At 57.4% G+C, this 21,484-nt stretch overlaps 1 protein-coding gene and 1 long non-coding RNA gene across 3 annotated transcripts in view; one reads left to right on the top strand and one right to left on the bottom strand.

The window, feature by feature from the left end:
- On the bottom strand, positions 1 to 18,523 carry PDGFB (platelet derived growth factor subunit B). The gene is made up of 7 exons (XM_081129208.1): positions 17,604 to 18,523; positions 9,743 to 9,839; positions 7,429 to 7,518; positions 5,970 to 6,175; positions 4,489 to 4,633; positions 1,950 to 2,100; positions 1 to 1,565 (listed from the first exon to the last, which is right to left on the bottom strand). Exons 1-6 carry the CDS (start codon positions 17,664 to 17,666, stop codon positions 1,976 to 1,978), a joined length of 726 nt encoding a protein of 241 aa, XP_080985334.1. The 5' UTR covers positions 17,667 to 18,523; the 3' UTR covers positions 1 to 1,565; positions 1,950 to 1,975.
- The window catches only part of LOC308553323, a 17,471-nt gene continuing 11,983 nt past the window's right edge, over positions 15,997 to 21,484 (top strand). For both annotated transcript variants that reach the window (XR_013998226.1, XR_013998227.1), the window contains exon 1: positions 15,997 to 16,115. This is a non-coding gene — a long non-coding RNA (uncharacterized lncRNA). The remainder of the gene's footprint in view (positions 16,116 to 21,484) is intronic.

Below are 21,484 nucleotides of genomic sequence, written 5' to 3' on the forward strand. Positions count from 1 at the left end.
CCAGTGGATTCACTTGATTTGGTTTTGTGGTTATTTTTTTTACAACTTTAAATATGGAATATAAATAAATTTTACATTTAAAAAATAAAAGGAAAGCCCCCAAAAATATAATCACCGACTTTACAAACTGAAGGAAGCAGATTTTGGAGAGGGGGAGGGGAAAGTGCAGTGGAGGATGGGAAGGAGGCGGGACCTGAGAGCCCACCCCCAGGGCCCTGGGGATCTATTCCTTTCTTCCCCACTCCCAGCCCAGGAGCTGCTTCCCTGGCGGGAGCCACCAGAGGTGGAGCTCAAAGGATCTAAGACAGGGGAGTGTGCAGGGGCTGCTCCCTCCCTTGGAGACTCTCTGGGTTTTCCACACCTGCCTGGAAGGGGGACTTCATGAGCTGAGGACTTGGGGACAGAAAGGCCAGATGGACAATGTGTTACCTCCCCGCCCTCCATGAGCTCACTCTGTCCGACCACTCCAAGCCATGGGCCGGGTCAGGGGCACAGCCAGTCCATACAGAGCCTTTGTGTCAATTAGGAAAAGCACATTTTACCTCCACCTGCCAGGAAACTGTCAGAATAAATACGCAAACTGGCCATGTCTGTGATGAGAGCAGTGGTCCTTGCCTGCAGTGCCCTGTGCGGTGCACACCCTGCCCAGCCTCACATGGCAATCTCGGCTGGGCTGGAATATGATGGGCAGGCCCCCTGCTGCCCTGGGCCCTGGTCTTCTGCCCTAGGGGCAGTCTCTGGGGTCACAGGAGACTCAGTAAGGGGCATTCCCCTTGGTGGAGCAGACTGAAGGACCAGGACAACAGGGAGATGCGGGGGGGAGGTAGAGAGATGAAACAGGAGGAAGTGAAAGGGGAGCTGGGGAGGCAGTGGATGCCCAGGTCACCATCTACACTCCCCTCCAGAGCAAACTTCATCTCTAACCCATCTGAGAGGGCACTTGGCTGCCGGGCACTCAGGCCACACTTGCCCAGAGGAGTTCGCATCTTCAAAGATTTCATATGTATAACATGAAAGAGAGCGACTGTGCGCAGAGGTGACCAGGGAGAGGTGACTAGGCCTGGGCACTGTGGGAGGGGTTCTCCAGTCTGTGCTCCCCCACCTGGTTTCAGCCACAGGAGCATGAGGCACTCTGGCCTGCCTGGGGGATTCCCATCAGAGTTGGCTGGGAGTCCAGGGACCAGGCCGTGCTGGGGGTCCTCAGGGCAGCGGGCAGGGTTCTTCGAGCCATTTCCACAGTGCTCAGGGGCGGCCTGGCCAGGCACTGGGGAAGGGAGCCTCTTCCCCCATCAGTGTCTCTTGCACTCTTATCCCAGTTTCTCGGGGTCGGGGGGAGGAAGCCCTTGATGGAGTCCAGATCCTTCATTTCCTTCTCAAACTTCCAGGCAAGACGCTGGAGGTCACCGAGGGGAGACCCGCTGGCAGAGGGGTGACGGGCGCGTGGAGGGTGGGGGAAGCACCATTGGCCGTCCGAATCAGGCATCGAGACAGACGGACGAGGGAAACAATATTATCACTCCAAGGACCCCATGGGGGCGATACAGCAAATACCATATTAAATAATCCTATAAGGCAAGCAGAGGGACACAGGGGCTCAGAGATAGCCTAGGAGCTCCATGCTGCACGCACACGCCCTCCTTGCCAGGCGCAGGGAGCTGGGGTCAACTATCAACCCTGACTTCCAGCAGCGCTAGGGCTGGGCAGCTGAGGTTTAGATGGCCCACCCTCTGAGGACATGCTGGGATACAGCTGGGCTGGGGTCTCCAAAGCCTCCCACCCACCTGCCCCTTGGAAAAACTCAGTTGATAGCTGGGCAGAGGGGATCAAGGCTTAGGGCTTGCATTTCGTATGGAAAAATGCCTCTTCCTCACCCCCTCCGCAGCCAAGCCCCAGCCCAGGGAGAAGCAAACACAGGGCTCTGGGCCTCCATGTCCCCGCCAGGTCCTTACCTGCCCGCACTCTCCTGCACATGCCCCTAGGCTCCCAGGGTCTCCTTCAGCGCCTTCTTGTCATGCGTGTGCTTGAACTTCCTGTGCTTCCCCTTGGGGGGCCTGCGGACTCGCACCGTTCGAATAGTCACCCGAGTTTGGGGCATCTTGGCTGTTTGAGGAAAAGAAAGGTCTTGTCAGCAGGCTGACAACCACTGTGGGGGTGGGGGAGGGTCTATCCCCAGGATCTATCCCTCTCCATTAAGGCCTGTCACAGGCCTCCCCAGAGTCCCTGGGTTAAGGGAAGGGGTCAGACTGGGTTCCAATCCCAACTATACCACTCACCAGCTGTACGTGCCGTGGGAACGATTATCCTAACTACTCTGTGCCTCAGTTTCCCCATCTGTGAAATGGGGGTAATAAGACTGCCTACGATATAGGACTAGTGGAAGAAATAAATGACAGTATGTTGGCAAACACAGAGGGGAAATAGTTTATAGCTTCAAGTTCTTGGTCATTACCCCACTGACATGCCCTTTATTTCCAGGCCCCTTGAACCTGGCCTGAACTTGGATCTGTTAACCAATAAAAGGATGCAGAGTGGTGCTGTGCCAGTCCCAGGCATAAGCTTTAAAAAGGCCTGGCCACTCTCTCTTTGGGAAGCCCTGTGCAGCCACATAAGAAGTCTGGTTACCCTGCTATGGAGGTCACATGGGCAGAAGAGGCCTTAGGTGACAGGGGGAGGGACAGAGCCCAGCTGTCCCAGGGCAGCCTCCAGATGACTGACTGCAACTACAAGAGATATCAGCAGAGCTGCCCAGCTGGGCCGCGTCAGCCCACAGACCAGAGAGAAGGAAATGGCTACTGTCCCTGCTACAAAGTTCAGAGTCGGCCTTGATCAGCGACCTGCAGCTGCTCTTACTCACTGTTCTCTTATTTCCTCCGCTTGACCCCCACTGAGGCTTCTTCCCACCAACTTCTCAGCCCCTTGAAGTCATGGGCTTTGGGCCAGAACCAGAACCCCCCACCACAGAGCTGGGCCTTTCCTTTGGTTGCACCTGTCACCTGCCTGGTCCCCGACATCTGGAGAAGCAACACAGCGGGGCAGGCCCACCTGGATTCAAATTGTTTGTGTTCTTTGGGGCAAGTCATGTAAACTCTGTGCCTCAATTTCCACATATTTAAAACTGAGCCGCCAGGAGCCCTGGCCTCCTGGAATTAACAGATAATACATGGAAATAGCCAGAAACTCCTAGCTAGCACTCACCATGCACCTGGCAATGTTCTAAGCTCATTTGTCCTCACAGAGGGTATAAGTATCACCATTTAACAGGTGGGAAAACTGAGGCAGAGAGACTGGGATTTAAAGCAGGGATCTGCCTCTAGAGTCCATATTGTCAACCGCTCTGCTGTAAATCAGGGTAGTGAAAACGTTCTCTCTCAAGCTCAAGGCTCCTCTCTTCCTGGAGACTTCTGAGTTCTCCCTGGCCCATTTGGCTCTTTGGGGCCAACACCTAACCTTTCACCTCAAAGATACAAACTCCCATGAGGCAGTTACCCCGTCTCTGCGATTCAGGGACTCAGGGCCTTTGCACCAGGAGAGCCACTGAAGGGCCTGGGGTTTCCCTTCCAGAGACCAGGCCACCAGCAGGACACGGCTGGCAAAGCCTGAGCCAGCTCAAGGTTGTCACACAGCTCACAAGAGGTAGAGCAGAGATTTGAGGCCAGAGGTCTGACATTGACCACCACATCACATGGGCCACACCACCAGGCCTCAGCCCAGCCCGGGGACAGCTGCCAGAAGTACTGTCCCACGGGGACAAAAATGCTAAATCTGAAGTGGCAAGACCTTATCTATATACTAACCGGTTTGACATGCCTCCCAAGAAACTGCTTTGGAAAATCATGTGAAACAATGCATGTGAAAAACCCCCACTCTAAACATAAAGAATAGAATTTTTCCTGGATAGAAAAGTCATTCTCCATGTTAACTCTATAAATAATTCACAACACGTCAGTTTGGAGCTGTCAAATTATCAGCCTCCCCAGGGCATCCAGGCCTCTGCTGGGCTCTGAGAACTGGACAAAGAGGCTAAGAGGCGGCCCTGCCTTCATGAGGCTTGTTAATAAGAAATAACAGTGGCACTGTTCTGTCCCCTAACAACAGAAATTTACTGAAAATCAAAATGATAACTTGGGTGATATTTTTATGTTCATCTAATCATATTAACTTAATGATTCTCATTTGATCCTTACTGCAAACTTTTAAAAAAATATTTTTATTGATTTTTTTTTTTTAGAGGGAAAGAGAGGAGCATAGATGTGAGAGCAAAGCATCGATTGGCTCACTCCTGCACGCCCCTACCGGGGATCGAGCCCGCAACCCCAGGCATGTGCCCTGACTGGGAATCAAACTAGCGACTTTCAGTGCATGGGACAACACCCAACCAACTGAGCCACACCTGCCAGGGCCTTGCTGCAAACTTTTGAGGGAGGAAAGGCAGCCATGGGAGAAGGGGCCGCCAGGCTGAGCAATCAGAGGCAGACCCTGGACAGTTACCTGGCTGCTCCTGGGAACTCCCCGAGTTTCGGGTCACAGGTCGTGCAGCAACCACTGTCTCACACCTGCATGCCAGGTGGTCCTCCAGGGTCACTGTGGTCTTCTTAAAGGTCGGTTTCTTCCGCACGATCTCAATCTTTCTCACCTGGAAGACAGAACCACCCAAGTGCCTCTGTAAGACCTTGTGGGAAGGGGCTGAGGGAGCCACCTGCCTGCTCTTCCCACCCCAGCATCCCCCGCAGGGATCTTTCCTAGAAAGCCTGGAGAGCTGCGAGCAGCGGGGCAGACACTGTGGCCCGAACAATAGCAGGACCTTGGCCTCTGCCCTTCTCGTAGCTTTTCCATCAAAACAAGCCCTCCCAACCTGGCCTTCGGCTTGGCCACAGCCCCCTCGGCACCCCCAGAGCGGGAGAAAGGCATTTCCGGGCAGAGCGTGGGGCCCGCGGTGTCCTCATTCCTGGAGCGCCAGCCAAGGTCAGGGGCTGTGGCAGAGGCGGGGAGATGGTTGTCTGGAAGGAAGTGGGGGGAGGCTTTATCCAGGAGGGAGGCGGGAAGGGGGAGGTCAGCTGTCAGGTGTCCATCTACAGAGCTGAAAGTGTTGGGGACAGGAGATACCATGAGGGTGGGCGGTGTGGTGGAGAGTGACACTCGTCATCTCGGGCACGGGGCCCAGGCCTGGGATGGGAGGTGGGCACGAGGAAGGGAAGGGGGCGTGGTGAAGCCGCAGAGTATTCAGCAAGAATACCAGCCCCTGGGCCCTCGGTGTGTCCACCGCTCAGCAGCTCTCAGCGGCTTGGCCCAGCCTGAGCTGGCGTGCGGGTGAGGCTGGCCCGAGGGGTGCAGAAACCTTTCCACATAAGTCAGAAGACGGCTGAGACCCCTCTGACACTGCTCTGCCCGGCCTGCAATCAGGAGCTCCCCAGGATGGCCTCGACTCTAAAATCCCTCGAGTCAGAGTGGACACCCAGTATTTCCCGAGAAGAGGCAGATTCTGCGTTCTGACTCTGCTAGGGCTGCCCCAGCTGTGGTGCCTCTGGTCTGGTCTCCGCACCCTCCTTATTAAAGACACAGCTTGTCAAAGGGAGATGAGTGGGCGTTACAGACACAGGGGAGCCTTTCTCTGCGAAATAAAGAAAACCGACGGGCCAGGACAGGGGAGAGCTTTGGGGGAGCCTGAGCAGCTGCCCAGAACATGTCCCTTCAAGAGACATTTTGGGATTTTATCCCTGTAAAGGACAAGGCAGCATCCTTTACTTAACATCTCACACCCAGCCTGCCTTGGGGTCTGCCTATGGCTTTTGGTCACAGCAACCTCAGCACAAATGTCCAAAGAGCTTCCTGAGTGCCCGCCCTGGACAGAGCCCAGCAGCCTGCCAGGAAAGCCCTCCGACCCGTCCAGAAGCCTGGTCAGTGCGTCCCAGCCCCGGCAGGGCAGCCTGGCCAGCAGCTGGGCGGTGCAGGGGCGGGGAGGTGCTGCTCACCTGGACATGTCGCAGCTGCACCTGGGTGGGGCGGCACTGCACCTTGTGGTTGTTACAGCAGCCGGAGCAGCGCTGCACCTCCACGCAGGGCGGCCACACCAGGTAGTTGGCGTTGCTGCGGTCGATGAGGCTCCGGGAGATCTTGAACACCTCCGTGCGTGTCTTGCACTCGGCAATCATGGCGGGCTCGGCAACTGTTGAGGAATCTGAGGGGAGAGGGGACCTCTGTCAGGAGGGAGGGCCTGCCTAGAGCCCCCCCCTGGAAGGAAAGTACAGCAGGGCACCTCTGGGACCACTCTCCTCCTAAGTGGCCAATTCCCTCTTCCAACTCAGGAGAGGTTTTGGGTCCTGGCTATTATCAGCTGTGGGACTTGAGCAGTTGCTGATAGGCTCTAAGCCTCAGTTTCCCCATGTGTAAATGAGGGTGATCTACACCCAAGAACCATTGCTAGGATCAAGCGGGATCATTCAGAGGGTGCTGGCATGTTGTAAATGTCAGCATCCTCCCGCCAGCCCTCACCCACTTCCCTCCGTGATTTCACATGCTCATGGGTTGGCCCAACATGTGGCCCTTCTCGTGAAATACCATCTTGTAAGTGCTTTACCTTGCTGTTTTACACTGTAATCTTTTCATACACTGTTGCTTCTTTCAAAGCCCCTGTTTCCTCATCTATGAAATGGGATAACAACAACCTACACAGCACTTGCGGACCTAAGGGGTGGTGTGAGTGACACCTGGCCTACAGCAAGCATACAGTCAACGCTGGGCTTGTCACTATTCCCATATAGAGAAACTGAGGCTCTGACAGCTGAATTAGCTGCCCCAATTTGCAGAGCGAGGAGTGGAACCCAAGACACCAGCTCGTATCTGGAGGTCCCCCAGGCACTATCTACAGCGATTTGGGGACTGCAGGTGGGAAGAGTGGGCACTTGCCTTTCCTGGGAAGGCTTCCATGGGACCTAGTAATCTACACTGTCCTTTGGTCTCTGCAATAGAGCAAGAAGCAGGCCCCAGGCTTTGCTCCATCCTGCTGTCCCAGGCCACAGCCCTCGGTCAAAGCAGAGACACACAGCCAGGAGGGCACTGAGTTCAACTGAGAAGCACTGCTGGGATCCCAGCTCTACTACTTGTTAGCTGTGTGACCAAGCCCAACTTCCCTACCCTCTCTGGGCTTCAGGTTCCAACTCTATAAAATGGGGTTAATAATATCTATTTCTAGGGTTGAAGTAATGAAAATAAGTTTAAAAGCATATTTAAGAAACAGCGTGTGCTGGAAGGTGGTGACCCAACTTAATATAAGGTATTTAAGGATGTTATCGTCTCTTAGGTCAACTCAGTCCTAAGTGTGGGACAGACGCAGTGGACCCTCGCAGCCTTGGGCAGGCTGCATGCCCCAGTCTTCCCTCCCTGGCTCCCACCTTTGCAGGGGCCCCACCCCGTTCTCACCCTCAGTCTTACCTAGGCTCCTTCTCCCTCGGGATAAGCTCTGTGGCTCGCCTCCAGAATGGGACTGGGTCAAATTCAGGTCCAGCTCGGCTCCCTCTTCATCTGCAACAGTAGGCACAGTCAGATGCACCCTGGAAACTGCTGGCTGGCCTGACCACAGGGTGGGGGCTCCAATGGGGACTCGGGCAGGAAGGATTACCTTTCACCCCTCACCAGGACCCCACTCTAGAGAACAGGCTCCCCTTCCTGCCCCCAGTAAACCTGAGGTCCTAGCTCTGAGGAGGGGCCCTCCAGGCAAACCCCAGGTGGCCATGGGGCCTAGGAGGGGGTGGGGCTTCAGCCCCATTCTGGGCTCTTCGGTCACATTTTTGGACAGAACCCATGTCAATGGAGTTAAAAATAACTCTTCCCTTTGCTACTGTAAGCGAACCCTCCTCGGCCTCCAGGGCAGGGCAAAGGCCCAGAGCTCTGAAGGCCACTTTCCAGTGCCCCTCCGCCCAGCGTTCCCATAGGAAGTGCTGAATGGAGAAATTCCCAGAATCCCCAGGGGGAACCAGCATGCCCGGGACACAGCCCCTCTGGAGCCCCTGACAATGGCCCAGTTGGGCAGGAGGGAGGGAGAGCAACGGGGGTGGGGGCTGAAGGCAGAGGGGTGGGGAGCCGGGGCTGCTGGGATAGGGGGGCCTCACCCAGTGCCCTTCTAGATCTTGGTCTCTCTCTACCTCCCAGCCTCTCATTGTGTTTCTGTCTCTCCCCCTCTAACCTTTTGCCCCATGTCTGTCCTAAGCTGTCCATTTATTGCTAAAGTCCCAGCTACAGCTCCCTTCTCTAGCTGGGAAGCCCTCATCTCAGTGCCATCAGCGCCCCTTGAAGACATCTCTCTCTAGAGAGATGGCCAGAAGCTGGCTGCTGGAGGTGAGGGTTGGGCAGGAGGACTTGACTTGCTGTTGACTGGTGGGCAGACTCGTCTAGTTCTCTGGTGGCTGCAAGCCAGCAAATAAACTGAGAGGTGTCGGCACCGGTTCCTGCCTCCTCCTGCCTCCTCCACGCAGCACCTCGGGCTGCGCCTCCCACTGGCCCTGCTCATCCCTGCAGGCTCCCAAGGGGTCCTGCTTGAAGGAGACTGTCCTGTAACTGCTGCGTTTCCGTCTAGCCTACTGTCCCACATCAGCGCGTTTGTCTGTCCTCTGGCTCCCTTCCTCTCTCTCCGCCATCTCTGGAATGTCCCTGGTGGGGAGGACATGGGGAAAAGATGTGTTTTGTGGAAAGGTTAAGTCGATTAGGAAAAAATAGCCACATGGTTGCCTCGAAACAGGCTTGCTATTGAAAACCTCGCCTCCCTGAGCCCGACCCCCACCCGGGGCGTGGAGGGGCTGTCCAAGGGTGGGGGTGAAGGCCCTTGGAAAGAAATGGCAGAAAGGCTAAATTTGGAAGTTGCCCCATTGTGTTGGCCAGGGCTGGCCAGCCGGGCATGGGGTGGGGGTGTGGGAGACATCGGGCGGGGGGCCTGCTGAACAATAGGTGGGCCCAGCTGGGGCCCCCTCCCGCCTGCCTCACCAGCCTCCAGCACAGGCGGGTTTGAAAGGGCCCGGGAATGCTTTTGAGAGGGAGCCAGGGGCCCGACAGGGAGAGGAAACAAAGGCAGGAAATGCTGTCCCCCGTAGATAGCAGTCTGGGCAAGGATTACAAAGTGACAAAGAGACAAAACCCCAGAGGGAAGGGGAGCTGGGGGTGCAGGGGGGTGATGACCAGGGCTCCAGGGAACAGGCCAGAGGTTAGAATAGAATGGAATTTGCTCTGAAGACAGCGTTTATAAATACATTCCCCACCCAGACCGCCAGCCCCGCCACGTGTGTGCCACCGAGCACGTGCCCATTCGATGAGTGTGCTCTTGGGCACGGGCAGGGCAGCCTGCTGGTCTGGGCCAGGTGTCCCCAGGAGACCTTGCGGAGCTGGCCCCGGGCCAGAGGGGCAGGGAGACGGCTCCTCCAGCACCACCCTCCCTGCCTGAGTTCACACCTGGATACTCATTGGGCAGATGCCCTGGGCATCTTCTCCCTGCCCACCCCCTCCGGGCGTCCCACCCTCTCCACCAAGCCAGAGACACATGTGGGTGCTTCTCCTGCCACGCCCCATGTCCCAGGTACCAACCCGTCTGCCTACTCAGCCCTGCCCCAGACAGGTGTGGCGGAGCCCTCCCTGGGCTGCCACAGCCTCCGGTTCTCCGTACGTCAGGGAAGAAGGGATGGCCCTTGCCCTGCCCCTCCCGGCTTCCAGTTCCCAGGGACTCTGGAGGCCCAGAGCAGCACATGAGGATTCAATTTACCTACGGAGTCTCCGTGCAGCAGGCGCTGGAGGTCATCGAAGGAGCGGATCGAGTGGTCACTCAGCATCTCATAGAGCTCCTCAGGAATGGGGTCCCCCTGCGGGCAGACACCATGGGATCAAGTAAGCTGGGAGTTAGGGCTCTTCAGCCGTGGCCCCCTTGCCCCCAACACAGACACTCCCTCCTATGGAAAGTTCCGGAAGGGCCCCTTGGCCACAGACAGATGAACAACCAGGCTGGAGGTGGGCAGGAGGCAGATTCCAGGCCTGACAACCAGGAGCACAAAGTCCTGGGGGCCAGAACCTGCCAAAGCCTCTGAGACCCAGCTCAGATGCCTCACCCCCCCCCAGTAGGAACCCCAGCTTGCTCCGAGTCTGATTTGATTGTGCACATCCCTCTTCCCCTCACACTGCAGGTTCTGGGAGGTTCCACAGTCCTTCTGCTTCTCCTCCACACCTGACAGCTAATGACAGCCAGTATTTGTCATGGAAAGTCTCATTAGCCCCATTTTGCAGATGAATAAATAGAGGCTCGAAGAGGCAACACTCTTTGTCCAACTCCTAAGCTGATTATCAGCAGAATCTGCATTCAAACCCCAGTCTTTCAGATGGCAGAGCCTGTAGTCCCAGCCTCCTGGATACACAAGGTGTTTAATAAATGCTTGAGAATTGGATGGTCTCAGGAGGCCATAAGTACTAAAGGTATTTATTTAGTCTCTCACTCGAGGAGAGCAGGGAATCCTCAGATGCGGCCAGGAAACCTGAAAGCTTACCCATGCCCCGTGCCCAACCAAACCCTATTTTTAGAGCCCCTCTGGCCTCTTACCAAAAACACTTGAAACTTAATAAGCACTTTAACAGGCCCCACTCGGAGCCAGGCTTCCTCCAGGGAAACCACAGGTCCCACAATGACATGAGAGGAGCCCAATAGGAAGGATGCAGCCACATCCCCCACGGTCCAGGGAGACCTGAGGGGCTGATGACAGAGGTCTTGAGAAAGGGGTTAGAGCAGATGAGAGGCTGAGAAGCACAATCTGGACACCCACCGCCTTGGGGCTAAGAAAATGTGTGAGATGCTGCTGCACATCCGAACTCACTCCCCCGTGAACACATGCACCTGCACGCACCAACACCTCCACCAGGAGGACCACCTGGGTCTCGTGGAAGGCGCCCTGGGGAGGGCGTGCTCTGCATCTGGGTTTCCCTGGATTAAGAAGGGAGGACCTCCTGTTCTAGCTGGTTCACTGAACACTCCAAGGACTCAAGTTCTTGGAAGCTTAGCACAGGTGCCTCCCCTCACTGCCCCACAGGAGAGAGGTCATCTCACCGTGTGGCCAGCCCAGGAGGCTCTTCCCAGAAGCTCTGATAGGAGCCTGGTGATTGATCAGTTCCTAGCCTCCCCCCAACGCTCATTTCCTAGCCACTTCTCACGGCTTCTGTCCTCCAGGCGTTCCAGCATGTCTAGCTGTGGCCACCCAAGTCCACTTTGTGGGCACAACTGCTTTTGAAACAAATTCCTTGAAACCCCTGAGCTCAGTACTTCATTTGAATGTGGAGCTTATCATCCTGGCTGGTGTCTAGGGCTGTCAGGAGGTTCAAGGGAGGGAAGATTGGGGGTGTAGCAATAAGTTTGGCTGGAAATTGGGGTCTTTCCTTTAGGGCCCATGACTGTGCAGCCAGCTAGCCCGGGGCTGCATGTCTGAGACAAAGAGAAGCGTTGGCTTAGCCGCCCCTCGCTTTCCTCCCCCATCTCCACCATCCACCATCTCCAGCCCCAGAAGAGAGACCACACCTTCTGTGGTCTCCAAATGTGGACACAGAACCTGACCCAAGAATGGAAGGCAGGCGGCAGGTCCCCAGTTAAGTCCTGAGGGTTCTGTCTCCCCCAGAACTGGTGGTCCGGAGAGCTGGAGTCCACCCTCTACTGCTACTAACCACCCGTGAGCTCAGGCTGGTCACTGCCCCTCTCTGTACCTGGCTCTCACCTGTGGCTCGAGGGAGTTGAAAACATTTAATTGAATTCTAATGCTGCCCAGGGGTGGCAGGAGAGGCAGCAGAGGAAAGTGAGATGGGGGTACCCGGCCAGGTCTCCCAGGCTGTTTGTGGAGTAATGATTCAATTAACCCCCCAGGAGAAGAGCTTAAAGGCCCAGTACCAAATGGCACGTAACACTCATGCCAAGACCTCCTTGCCCACTGGAGAGCTGGCTGCAGCTGCCAGCGACGGCAGAGGAGGCAGGCCCCTAATCAGGCCCAGCAGAGGCCCTGGACCTGGCCTACGATGCAAAGAAGATGACATCTTATGGAAACAAACCCAGAACCCCTCCCAGGCTGCATGGGGAATAGCCCAGGATAGAGACTGGGGAGAAGCACACTGTAGGTGCTCAATAAACAGCAGGAGAATGCATGAAGGACTCTCCCCTTCTCCCTGGGATTCTCTCCTATGTGATTCTCCCACCTTCTCCACCAGGAGGGCCACCTGGGATAGTCTCCCCCACCACCCAAGCAAATTGCCTCCAATAGAGTCCACTTTATTCTAAATGGAGGTCATTCCTACACATGCTTCTATTAATTTGGCCACTGGGTGCCCAGAACTCAATAAGAGCCCCTGGATTTGATAATAATACCACAGCTGACTTTTACTGAGTGCTGACTATGAGCCAGGCACTGGGCTAAATGCTGTACTACCAATCCCACGCGGCAGGCGCTATTTTTATTCCCATCCTCCAAATGAGGAAGCTGAGGCTTAGAAAATTTTAAGTAAATAGCTACAGGTCACCAAGACTAGTAAGTAGCAGAGCCAGGCCCCACCCCCTTTCAGCCCACCGTGGAGCTCCCCAGCACTAATTTCAGTTCGTCTCTCTCCTCCCCCTGTGGAGGTGAGAGTAGAGCTGCTCAACCAAGGGCAAGTGGCCCCCAGGAGACCCTGGCTGTGTCTGGAGGTATTTTTGGTTGTCACAACTACAGGGGTGCTACTGGCATCTAGCAGGTGGAGGCCAGAGATTCTGTTAAACGTCCTACTACGCACAGTAAGCCTCCCACAATAAAGACCTGTCCGCCGAATGCCGACAGTGCAGAGGCCGAGGAGCAGCTAATGAAGGAGAGAAGGCTTCAGCTGCCAGGGAAACCAGGATTCTTGGAATAAGTCATTTAACAGCCTAAAATCTCAGCTTCTTTATCTTTTAAATGGGGCTGATAATGCCTCAGCAGGCTTAATTGCACCTAGCAGAGCAGCCAGCAAATAACGGGTACTTAATGAGCTGTCACTGTGGTCGGTCCTTCAGCGCAGCTCCTCTGAGGGCAGCACGCCCGGGGCCAGCAGCACAGGACATTTTTGAGGATGACAATGGGTGGGTGGAGAGCTGCCTGCCCGTAGCTGAGTGTGTGGCTTTGCACTATCCCCTGTGCTGGGCCACAGGAAATGACACCCCAGTCCCACAATGGCAGTGCCCGGGCAGTGTGGGCTGGGAGTAGGTGAAGGGTGATGGAATTCAGTCTGTGGTCAGCTCCAGGACGCAATGCCCTGGGGGCAGACTTGCCTGGGCACCTGCTGGGGGCCAGAGGCTCCTCTTGATGTGGGAAGGTGAGCACAGGGTAAGGGTTTTCCTGGGCACAGGTTCTAGAAGCCTCCTTAGGTGGGCAGCTCCCCTCGGACCTGGGAAAGGAGGCTGGGCACCCTGAAGAAGCTGCCCCATATCTCAGGCCTGGGGTTCCTGGCAGGGTGAGGGCGTGGCAAGAAGGCAGCTGGGGCACAGCCAGCCACGGAGCCAAGGCAAACAGCCTCCTCCCCACCCCGCCCCACCCCCAACGCCAGCTGCAGAAGGTAGGAAGGGCACCAGCTATCGTGAGGCTAGATGAATTACCTGCTCCCAACCAGGCTGGCAGATCAAAGGGGCTTGGACCCCACCCTCCACCTGGGCCCCAGCACACACACAGATACACTCTCCCCAGCCCTCCTGCCCTTCAGCTGAGAAAGACGACACAGGCTCAGCCCAAGCAACCAGGGGCGTTGTCTGTGGCTGGCAGAGGGAGAAGCCTACCAGGCCTCTGAGCGCCTGCCTGCCTGACTGCCTGAGAGTCTCAGGCCTAATTTAGATTCAATGCCAAAGCCAAGCCCTTTGAAGAAGCCTCCTCTGGGCAGACCACAGAAGCCATTTAGAACAGACCTTCCCACCTACCATTTCCCTTCCCTATTGCTCCTGGGACCCTCCCATGACCCCACCTCTCCTTAATGTGAGTCCAGCCTCCCACTGGGCTCCCCATTTCTCCCTTGAGCAGAAAAAACTGAGAGCAGAGAGAGAGGGGCCAGTGCAGCAATCTAATCCTGGCAGCCCATGGCAATCACTGCCTCCCCACCTCTGTCCCAACTTCTGGCACAGGGTGGGGCCCAGACACTGCATTTTCAAGAGGCCTGGTAACTCTGCTCTTGAGGAACTCTGGGCTAATCCGATCGTCTCACGTTTTTAGGTGGAGGAAATTGAGGCCCATCTCAAGATACACAGAACCTTTGCAGTCTGATTTTCCTTTTGTTCCTTCCCCTCTGTCCTGTCCAGACTTGGGAGTCCAAGTCCCAAGACATGGAAAAGAAAGGCGTGCTTGTCTCTCAAGATGGGGGGGTGCGCTCAAATGAGGATGCCCGGTGGAGGGCAGTGGCCATGCTGGGCTGCCCTGGTAAGGACTAAATGAGGCAGTGTTTATAAAGCACTTAGCAAGCACTGGGCACATATCTGGTCCCTCCCCACCTCCCAGGATTCATTGTCCTTTCCACAAATATTTACAGACTATCCATCATAGGCCAGGCACCGTTCTAAGCATGGGAGACAGTGGTTACTCAGACAAAAGCTCTCTAGTGGAGTTTACACTCCAGTGAGGAAAAACAGATCATAAACAACTAAACAAACCAGAAAATGAAAAGAGCTGTCCATTTCAATGTTGGGGGGGGCGATGAGGGAAGACTTTGAGAGGGGCTTATGAGGCCCATGTCAAACACCTCTTTATCAGTCTTGCTAAATCAATCTCTCTCTCTCTCTCTCTCTCTCCCCACACACACACACCTAGGTCTTGCACCAGAACCTCCAAATTCTGTTTGATCCTAACTTTGCAGACACTTCTAGGACTGGGAGATTCCAGCAAATTGGTCTACCACCTAAGGCATTAACAAACCAGATGGAAGCTGGGTAGTGAAGGGCTGTGGGGCCCCTTCACTCTTTCCCAGAAGAAGAGTGCTGAGGCCAGAGGCATCACGTGACAGTGGGAGTCACCCTCCCCAGAAGCCAGCCCAGCTGATGGAGATAGGACTTCACAGGCCTTCAAGGACCCCCTGCCAGGCCCTGCCTCAGACCTCCCAATCTTCCTTCCCAGCTGCTGAGGCCTCCACCTGAGGCTCAGTCCAGGCATGCTTGGGGCATGGCCAGCCCCAAGGCCACCTCCATCAGCAAGCCCTCCTAGAGTCCTTCCTGAACTGGCCCCCATGTCCATAGATTTTCCCTTTAGGTTTCTTCTCCCAGAGCCGCCTTGAGGCTTGCTCAGCTTAGCAGGAAAGTGCTTTGTAAACTGCAAAGCACTACACAACTGTGGGTTCCTGAGGGCCGTGTGCTCAAGGATGCTGTGATTAAAGAGAGGAGAGAGGCACCAGCTTCTGTGCCATAGCCTCCCCCCGTCCCCCCCCAAACACACATAGCCCTGGAGTTGCATGAAAGGAGGAGGAGGTGCTGGGTGAAGCTGGGAATGGTAGGGGCAGGCCTGGGAAAGCCCTACTCAGCTGTCACCCAGCCTCTCAAGAGCATGCTGGGATCAGCAAAGAGGACAAAACAGGGGGTGCAGGGGGGGGGGTCGCTCATTGGCTCTGGGTCCTCTAGTCTTGAAGGTTCAAAGAAGGGCTTAATTGAAGGGAGAAATGCTCTGGACAAGAGAGTGGCCCCCAAGCACATCAGCACCATTTTCAGCAACATGGGAGTGGTTGAAAAAGAGCAATCGTTGAAGAGTAATGCTTGCAGGGCGTGGAGCTGTCCTCACCAGGCAAAAAAAGTGGGTGCCGTGGAGTCGGGACTGATGGAGCCTGTTTCCCCTCCTCATAGCACCCGGCAAGGAAATGGAGTCGCTACAGAGGTGAGGTTCCAGGGCCCAGGCCCACCTGTGGCGCTGGGGTGGGCACCTGGCGCTGGGTTGTGCGTGCGTGGGTGTGCGCCTACGTGTGCTCAAGCCGCGTGTGAGGGGGGCCGTGCGTGTGTGCGGTGCGCGCGCGTGTGCCCCGCGTGTGCACGGGCGTGGCGGCGGCGGGCGCGCGACCCGGCCGCAGTAGTGCGTGCCCGTGGTTCTGCGCGCCCGCCCGCCGGAGCGCAGCATCGCCTCCGGCCCAGAGCGTGCATGCGTGGGGTGAGTGAGCAAGTCCGGGGGCCGGACGGGGTGGGCTGCGGCGAGCGGCGGCGGGGACGCCGCGGTTCCCAGGACGCCCTGGCACCGGGCCCAGCCCCCAGGCCCCGCGGCGAGGCGGCAGCTGGGGCCGGCCGGCGCCCCCCCCAGAACAGCTGGCCGCGGCCCAGGGGGCTGCTGGAGGAGAGGAGGGGGCGTCGGGAGGGGCCTGCAGGCGGCCAGGCCGAGCCCCGCATCCTCTCTCCCGGGTGCGGGCCCCTGGGGGCGGCTGCGGAAGGGCGGGGCCCCAGGGCAGGCGGCCGGCGGCCCTCAAGGAGCCCCGAGAACAAAAGGAGACGGCGACTGCGCCTCCGTGGTCAAAACAACCTGCGCTGGCGGCGGCCCAAGGCCCGGCCGCGGCCTCGGAGCCCTTCACCTTAACCCCTTTGCTGCCGCCGCTCCGCCTCCTTCCAGCCTCGCCCGAGGCCGAGAGGAGCCCGCCCTCCCGGGAACGGGCGAGATGCGGGCTCCCGGCCTCGGCCGAGCACAGGCGGGACCAGACCCAGGCACGCCGCGCTCCCGCAGCCCTCTCCTCCCCTCCACCTCGAGCCTCCTCCCTGCCCCGCCCCCTTCCCACCTGGATTCCGGGTACATTTGCCAACTCACTGCTACGTGAGGCGGGGAGGGGTGTGGGACTGATCAGCCCCGACTGCTCTGGCAGACGTTTCCATACCCCACCTCCCTCGAAGCTAGGCTTTTCCAGGCTGCGCGCTTTGCACCCTGCAAGCGGGGGAGAGAGGTGCTTCCTCTCGCAGGGCGCAGGGCGCGGGGCGCGGGCGCAGGTACGGCAGGGCCTCAGGCACACACCGCCCTGGGGCTGGATTCCTTAAGAGCCCCCACTCCTCCCTAATCCTAACTGCCTGAAACCTGTCTTTCACCCCCACGCCCCTTCTACCACGCCCAAGACACAAGCTGGCCCTGGACCGAGGTCTGGGGCCAGGCATGCCCTGCCCTGGCCCTAGGGTGCCCACCCTGACCAGGAGTGGGAGCCAGGCTGGGACGCAAAACCCTGCCAAAGGTTGCCACCGGTGTGCGAGCTCGCACCTCCCTGCAAGCCGGGTCCCAGACACAGCCTGAGCTGGAACCCAAGTGGGCTCGCGAGGACTCGCTGCCTTCTGTACCCTGGGCACCACCCCACCCCCTCTCCGCTCGGCAGGGAAGGGGCTTACTCAGTTCTTGAGGGGTGGGGGACAAGACCACACACACCTTCCCCCTACGTTTAGAGGCGGGGAGACCTGGGATCGCCCCTGAGAAAGAAAGCCACCTCTGCCCCCTCCCCTTAGAGCCTGGCACCTCCGGGACCTCGCGTTTCAGCCCTCGGAGGTCACCCAGCGCCCAGCGCCAGGCACAGGGGCTGCAAGGGTCCAAAGTTCACTGCAGGGAGGGCGGCCGAGGGTGGGGGTGGGGTGGGGGTAATGAATGAAGCGAACTAGCCCCACCGCCGCGACTCACCTCGGCGCTGACCAGTCGCAGGTAGCAGTAGAGAGACAGGAAGAGCGCCCAGCAGCGATTCATGCCGACTCCGGGCCCGGCCTCGCTGGGCCCCGGACGCGTGGACCGTGCGTGCCGCCCCCACGGCCAGGGTGGAGGGCGGGGGTTGGGGAGGGAGGTGGGCTCTGTCGGGGTCTGCGGCGATCAGGCGCTCAGGCCGCTGCAGCCGCTGGCGCGGCTCACCCGCATGGCCCCCGGGTGCCACCGCCCCCGGCCCCGGCTCCGTCGTTGGGGTACTGGGGAGGGCCTGAGCACGAGACCAGGGTCCGAGGCCACTACCAGGGCGGATCCCGAGCCAGAGCAGGCATCCACGGCCAGGGGGCTGCGTCGGGAGCCAGCCGAAGTATCTAGCCGTGTGGGGGCGCCCAGGGGACTCCAACCTCCGAGAGGAAAAGGAACGCGGCAGTCGATGGTTCGTCTTCTCTCGCTGCTGGCTAAAGGCGTTCTCCTCTGCCCGCCGCCTTAGCTTTTTTGCAACATTTTCTGGGAAGGCCGCCGAAGTCGGAAAGCGTAAAGCTGGGCACCTCAAAGCCAAAGTCTCCCCCAAAAAACTTTTTCCAAAGTTGGCTTTGCAGCGGCCGCGCGAGTACCCAGGCAGCGAGAGGTGCAGACTCCCGCCCGGGCGCGGTGCGGGGGGGCCGGAGCGTGTGCGCCCTGGCTCGGGGCCCCGCGCGGCGGGCACGGCTGCTCCTTGCGCCGCGTGCCCGCTGAGCTCCGCGCTGGACGCAGCAGACAGGTGGACGTGGCGCGAGTCCGTCGGTCAGTCTGCCCGCCCCGCTCGCCACTCTGGGCGTCCTCTATGGGCTGCGCGCTGCGGCGGCTCCGGCTTTCTCTTTGCAATGAGGCTGGAGGGTGGGCTTTTATTCCCCCCTTCTTGCGTGTGTGTATGTGTGCGTGTGTGCAAAATATCTCTATCTCGGGAATGAAAGATGGGCGCTGGCGGCTGGAGGAGAGCCCTCAGGGAGGCCGCGGGGGTTGGCGGGCTCGAGGGGAGGCAGGCGGGCTGCTCCCGGCAGGAGAAGTTGCCACCCTTTCAGCTGTTCTGGCCTTTATAGAGAAGGGAGAGCGAGAGGTGGGTGGAGACAGGCTTTCCTCTTCTGGCTGAGAGTGAACACCAGGAGGGAAGGGGGGGTGGCAGGAGCTCCGGAGGGCCTGAGGCAACGATGGGGTGCTTAGGGGTCTCCAGGAGCCCAGCAGCCCCTCTGTTCAGGAATTTGGCCCCTGGAAAGGGAGAGCTAAGGGTGACCAACCTCAGAGCCCCTCAATGCGGTGAAGGTAGCATGGTTTCACATGGTTGAGATGTCACCAGAACCACAACCAGGAGTCCAAGACGGCTCCTCCAGGGCCAGACATTTGCACCCTGGCACAGGCATGGTGGAGACACACTCAGGCTCTGCAGCTTGGTTCAGATTCTGCCCTGGTGGACCTTAGGATACTTTATCTGGTCCCCATGTGGTGTCTCTTGACTGCCCTTTATAGCCAAACATTCCTCTGGAGTGGTAGCTGGGTCACCTTGGGCAAGTCATTTCCTTTCCCGTATTCCTCCATCTAGCCTCAATTTGGGATAGGGCTACTGTGGGGATTTAAGGCCAGAAAGGGCAGAAAGCACCCAGCTCCAAGCCAGCCTCAAGGTGATCACACAAACCCCACAGCCAGTACCATTCAGCTGAAACCTGGGTTCATATCTCCTTCTAGCTGGTTGCCTGGCACATAGCAGGTGCTGCTAGCGTTGGCTGAATTTGAATTTGTTGAACTGCAAAGTCACACAAACTCCCACAAGCCTGCAGCATTCTAGTCACCCTGATGTTTACTACCTCCCTCAGAACCCCCTGAGACCCAGGGCCCCCCACCCACACCAGCATTCACACAGTTAACACCTTCCACCCCCAGCTCTGGAAGCTGCTATGTCCCTGCCTTCAGCAGTCACACGGTCACAGTCACAGCCACATGCATACCCGCTGAGCCCAGCACCCAGCTCACTGCATCACCCTGCTCCTGGCTTGAGGATACTTTATCTGGTCCCCGCGTGATGTCTCTTGACTGCCCTTTGTACCCAAACTTCCCTCTGGAGTGGCAGCCTGCTCCTCACACATAAACACACCCTCCACCACCGAGACAAGCACCCCAGCATCTCTTCATAAATCTTCTTAAAACTGTTCCATTGGACAGCTAGGTGATCTTGACCTTGACCTTGACCTTCTATATTCTTACCTATAAATGAGATGACACTTGCTACCATTAATATTGAGGTGACCATGTGGTAGGTAGTGTTCTTATTCTGTGTGCAGCCTCTCACTGCTCCTATGAGATCTGTTATCCTTATCTTACAAATGGAGAAATTGGAAGTGCAGAGAGGTTAAGCAACTTGTTCAGGGTCACACAGCCATTAAGCAGTAGAGCCAGGACTTGAACCCAAGCAGTCCAGCGGCAGAGCCCACACATCTAAACCACCATGATGTTCTGACTCCTGGCAGGTAATGATGATGACACTTTTTACACAGGGCTTGTGTAAGCATCGAACACATTAATATGTAAAAGTGCTTTGCCAAGTGAAAAATGCTCTACCAACATGAGCTCTCACTTGCATACAGAATGCCGTAGGAGCACAAAGGAGGGAGCACACAGCTCAGCCTCGGAGGAGATGCAAAGAGGGGAGGACTACTGAGCAGAGCATCAGTGAGGACCTACTGTGTGTGGGCCCTGTGTGAGGCACTGGGGAATGGAATGAGGAAGGAGACCCAGTCCTGTAGTCTGGGACCTCCCTGGCTCCTGAGATAGACACAAATCATTACAATCCAGGTGTCTTTGTGCACTGGTTAGAAGTGGCAGGACAGGGACCACAGAGGCAGCAGGGACCACATGGCATGGAGCCTAAGTGCCATGCTAAGGGGAACCCCTTTCCTGTACCCTCTTGCAGACACCATGTCAATGTGTGGGTCTTTCCACACAAGGAGTTCTCTAGAGAACAGTTCCTCTCATCCTCCTGTCAGTCTCAGCTTAGTCTGCACCTCCTCCAGGAAGCCCTCTACCCTGGCTTATTGTTTGCTCTGGGTTCCCATAGCGCGTACCCGTGGTGTTGTCATTGCCCATGGATAGGTCCAGCACTAGACTGAGCTCCAGACGAGCAAGGGCCTCATTCCGGTTCCCACCGTGCAGTAGCTGCCCTATAAACGTCCGCTGCAGGGATGAATAAATGAGTGAGCGTCTCACCTGCTTCTCTCAGTCCTGGCCCGTGCAAAGGTGTCAGACCCTGCCTGAGGGGTGGAGAGAGGCGAGGAGGGGCTTGATGCTCTAAAGTTGGAAGCAGAGGGCATGGCAGGGGCACTGCCCTCACAGCTTATCTCTGGCACTGGGGCCACTAAGGAATCAGGCTTTCCAGTACGGCTGGGAGCAGGTCTATGTGGGGTGGGGGCCGTATCCCCATGACTGTCACCCCCCAATCCTCTGACAGGTCTGAACCAAGTGGAAAACCAAGTGGCCACAGCCCTCAGCCAAGTGCTGGGGAGGGGGATCTGCCCAAAAGACTGGGTGTTTAGAACAAGCCATACACCCTTGTGTCCATTAAAATCTCACACCCTGAGAGTGAGGCCCCAGGGCTGAGGAAGGAGTTGCCTTCAATCCCAGGGGCAGACTCAAGTCCAGAGGCTGGGAATGCCGTGTACTAGGTACCCCCATCCCACGGCGGGGGCCCTGGCAGCACCCGTGCCAGGCAAGTGTACTTTTCCTGGCTTGATGAAGAAGGACATGGGGCTCCAAAGTGGGGACAGTCCAAGGCCATGTCACAAAGGGCCTGAGACCCCAGCCCCAGGGTATATGAGAGCCAAGTGCATCCTCTGCCCCAC

This window comes from Miniopterus schreibersii (assembly GCF_964146895.1).
Source record: "Miniopterus schreibersii genome assembly, chromosome: 2".
Taxonomy (NCBI): domain Eukaryota; kingdom Metazoa; phylum Chordata; class Mammalia; order Chiroptera; family Miniopteridae; genus Miniopterus; species Miniopterus schreibersii.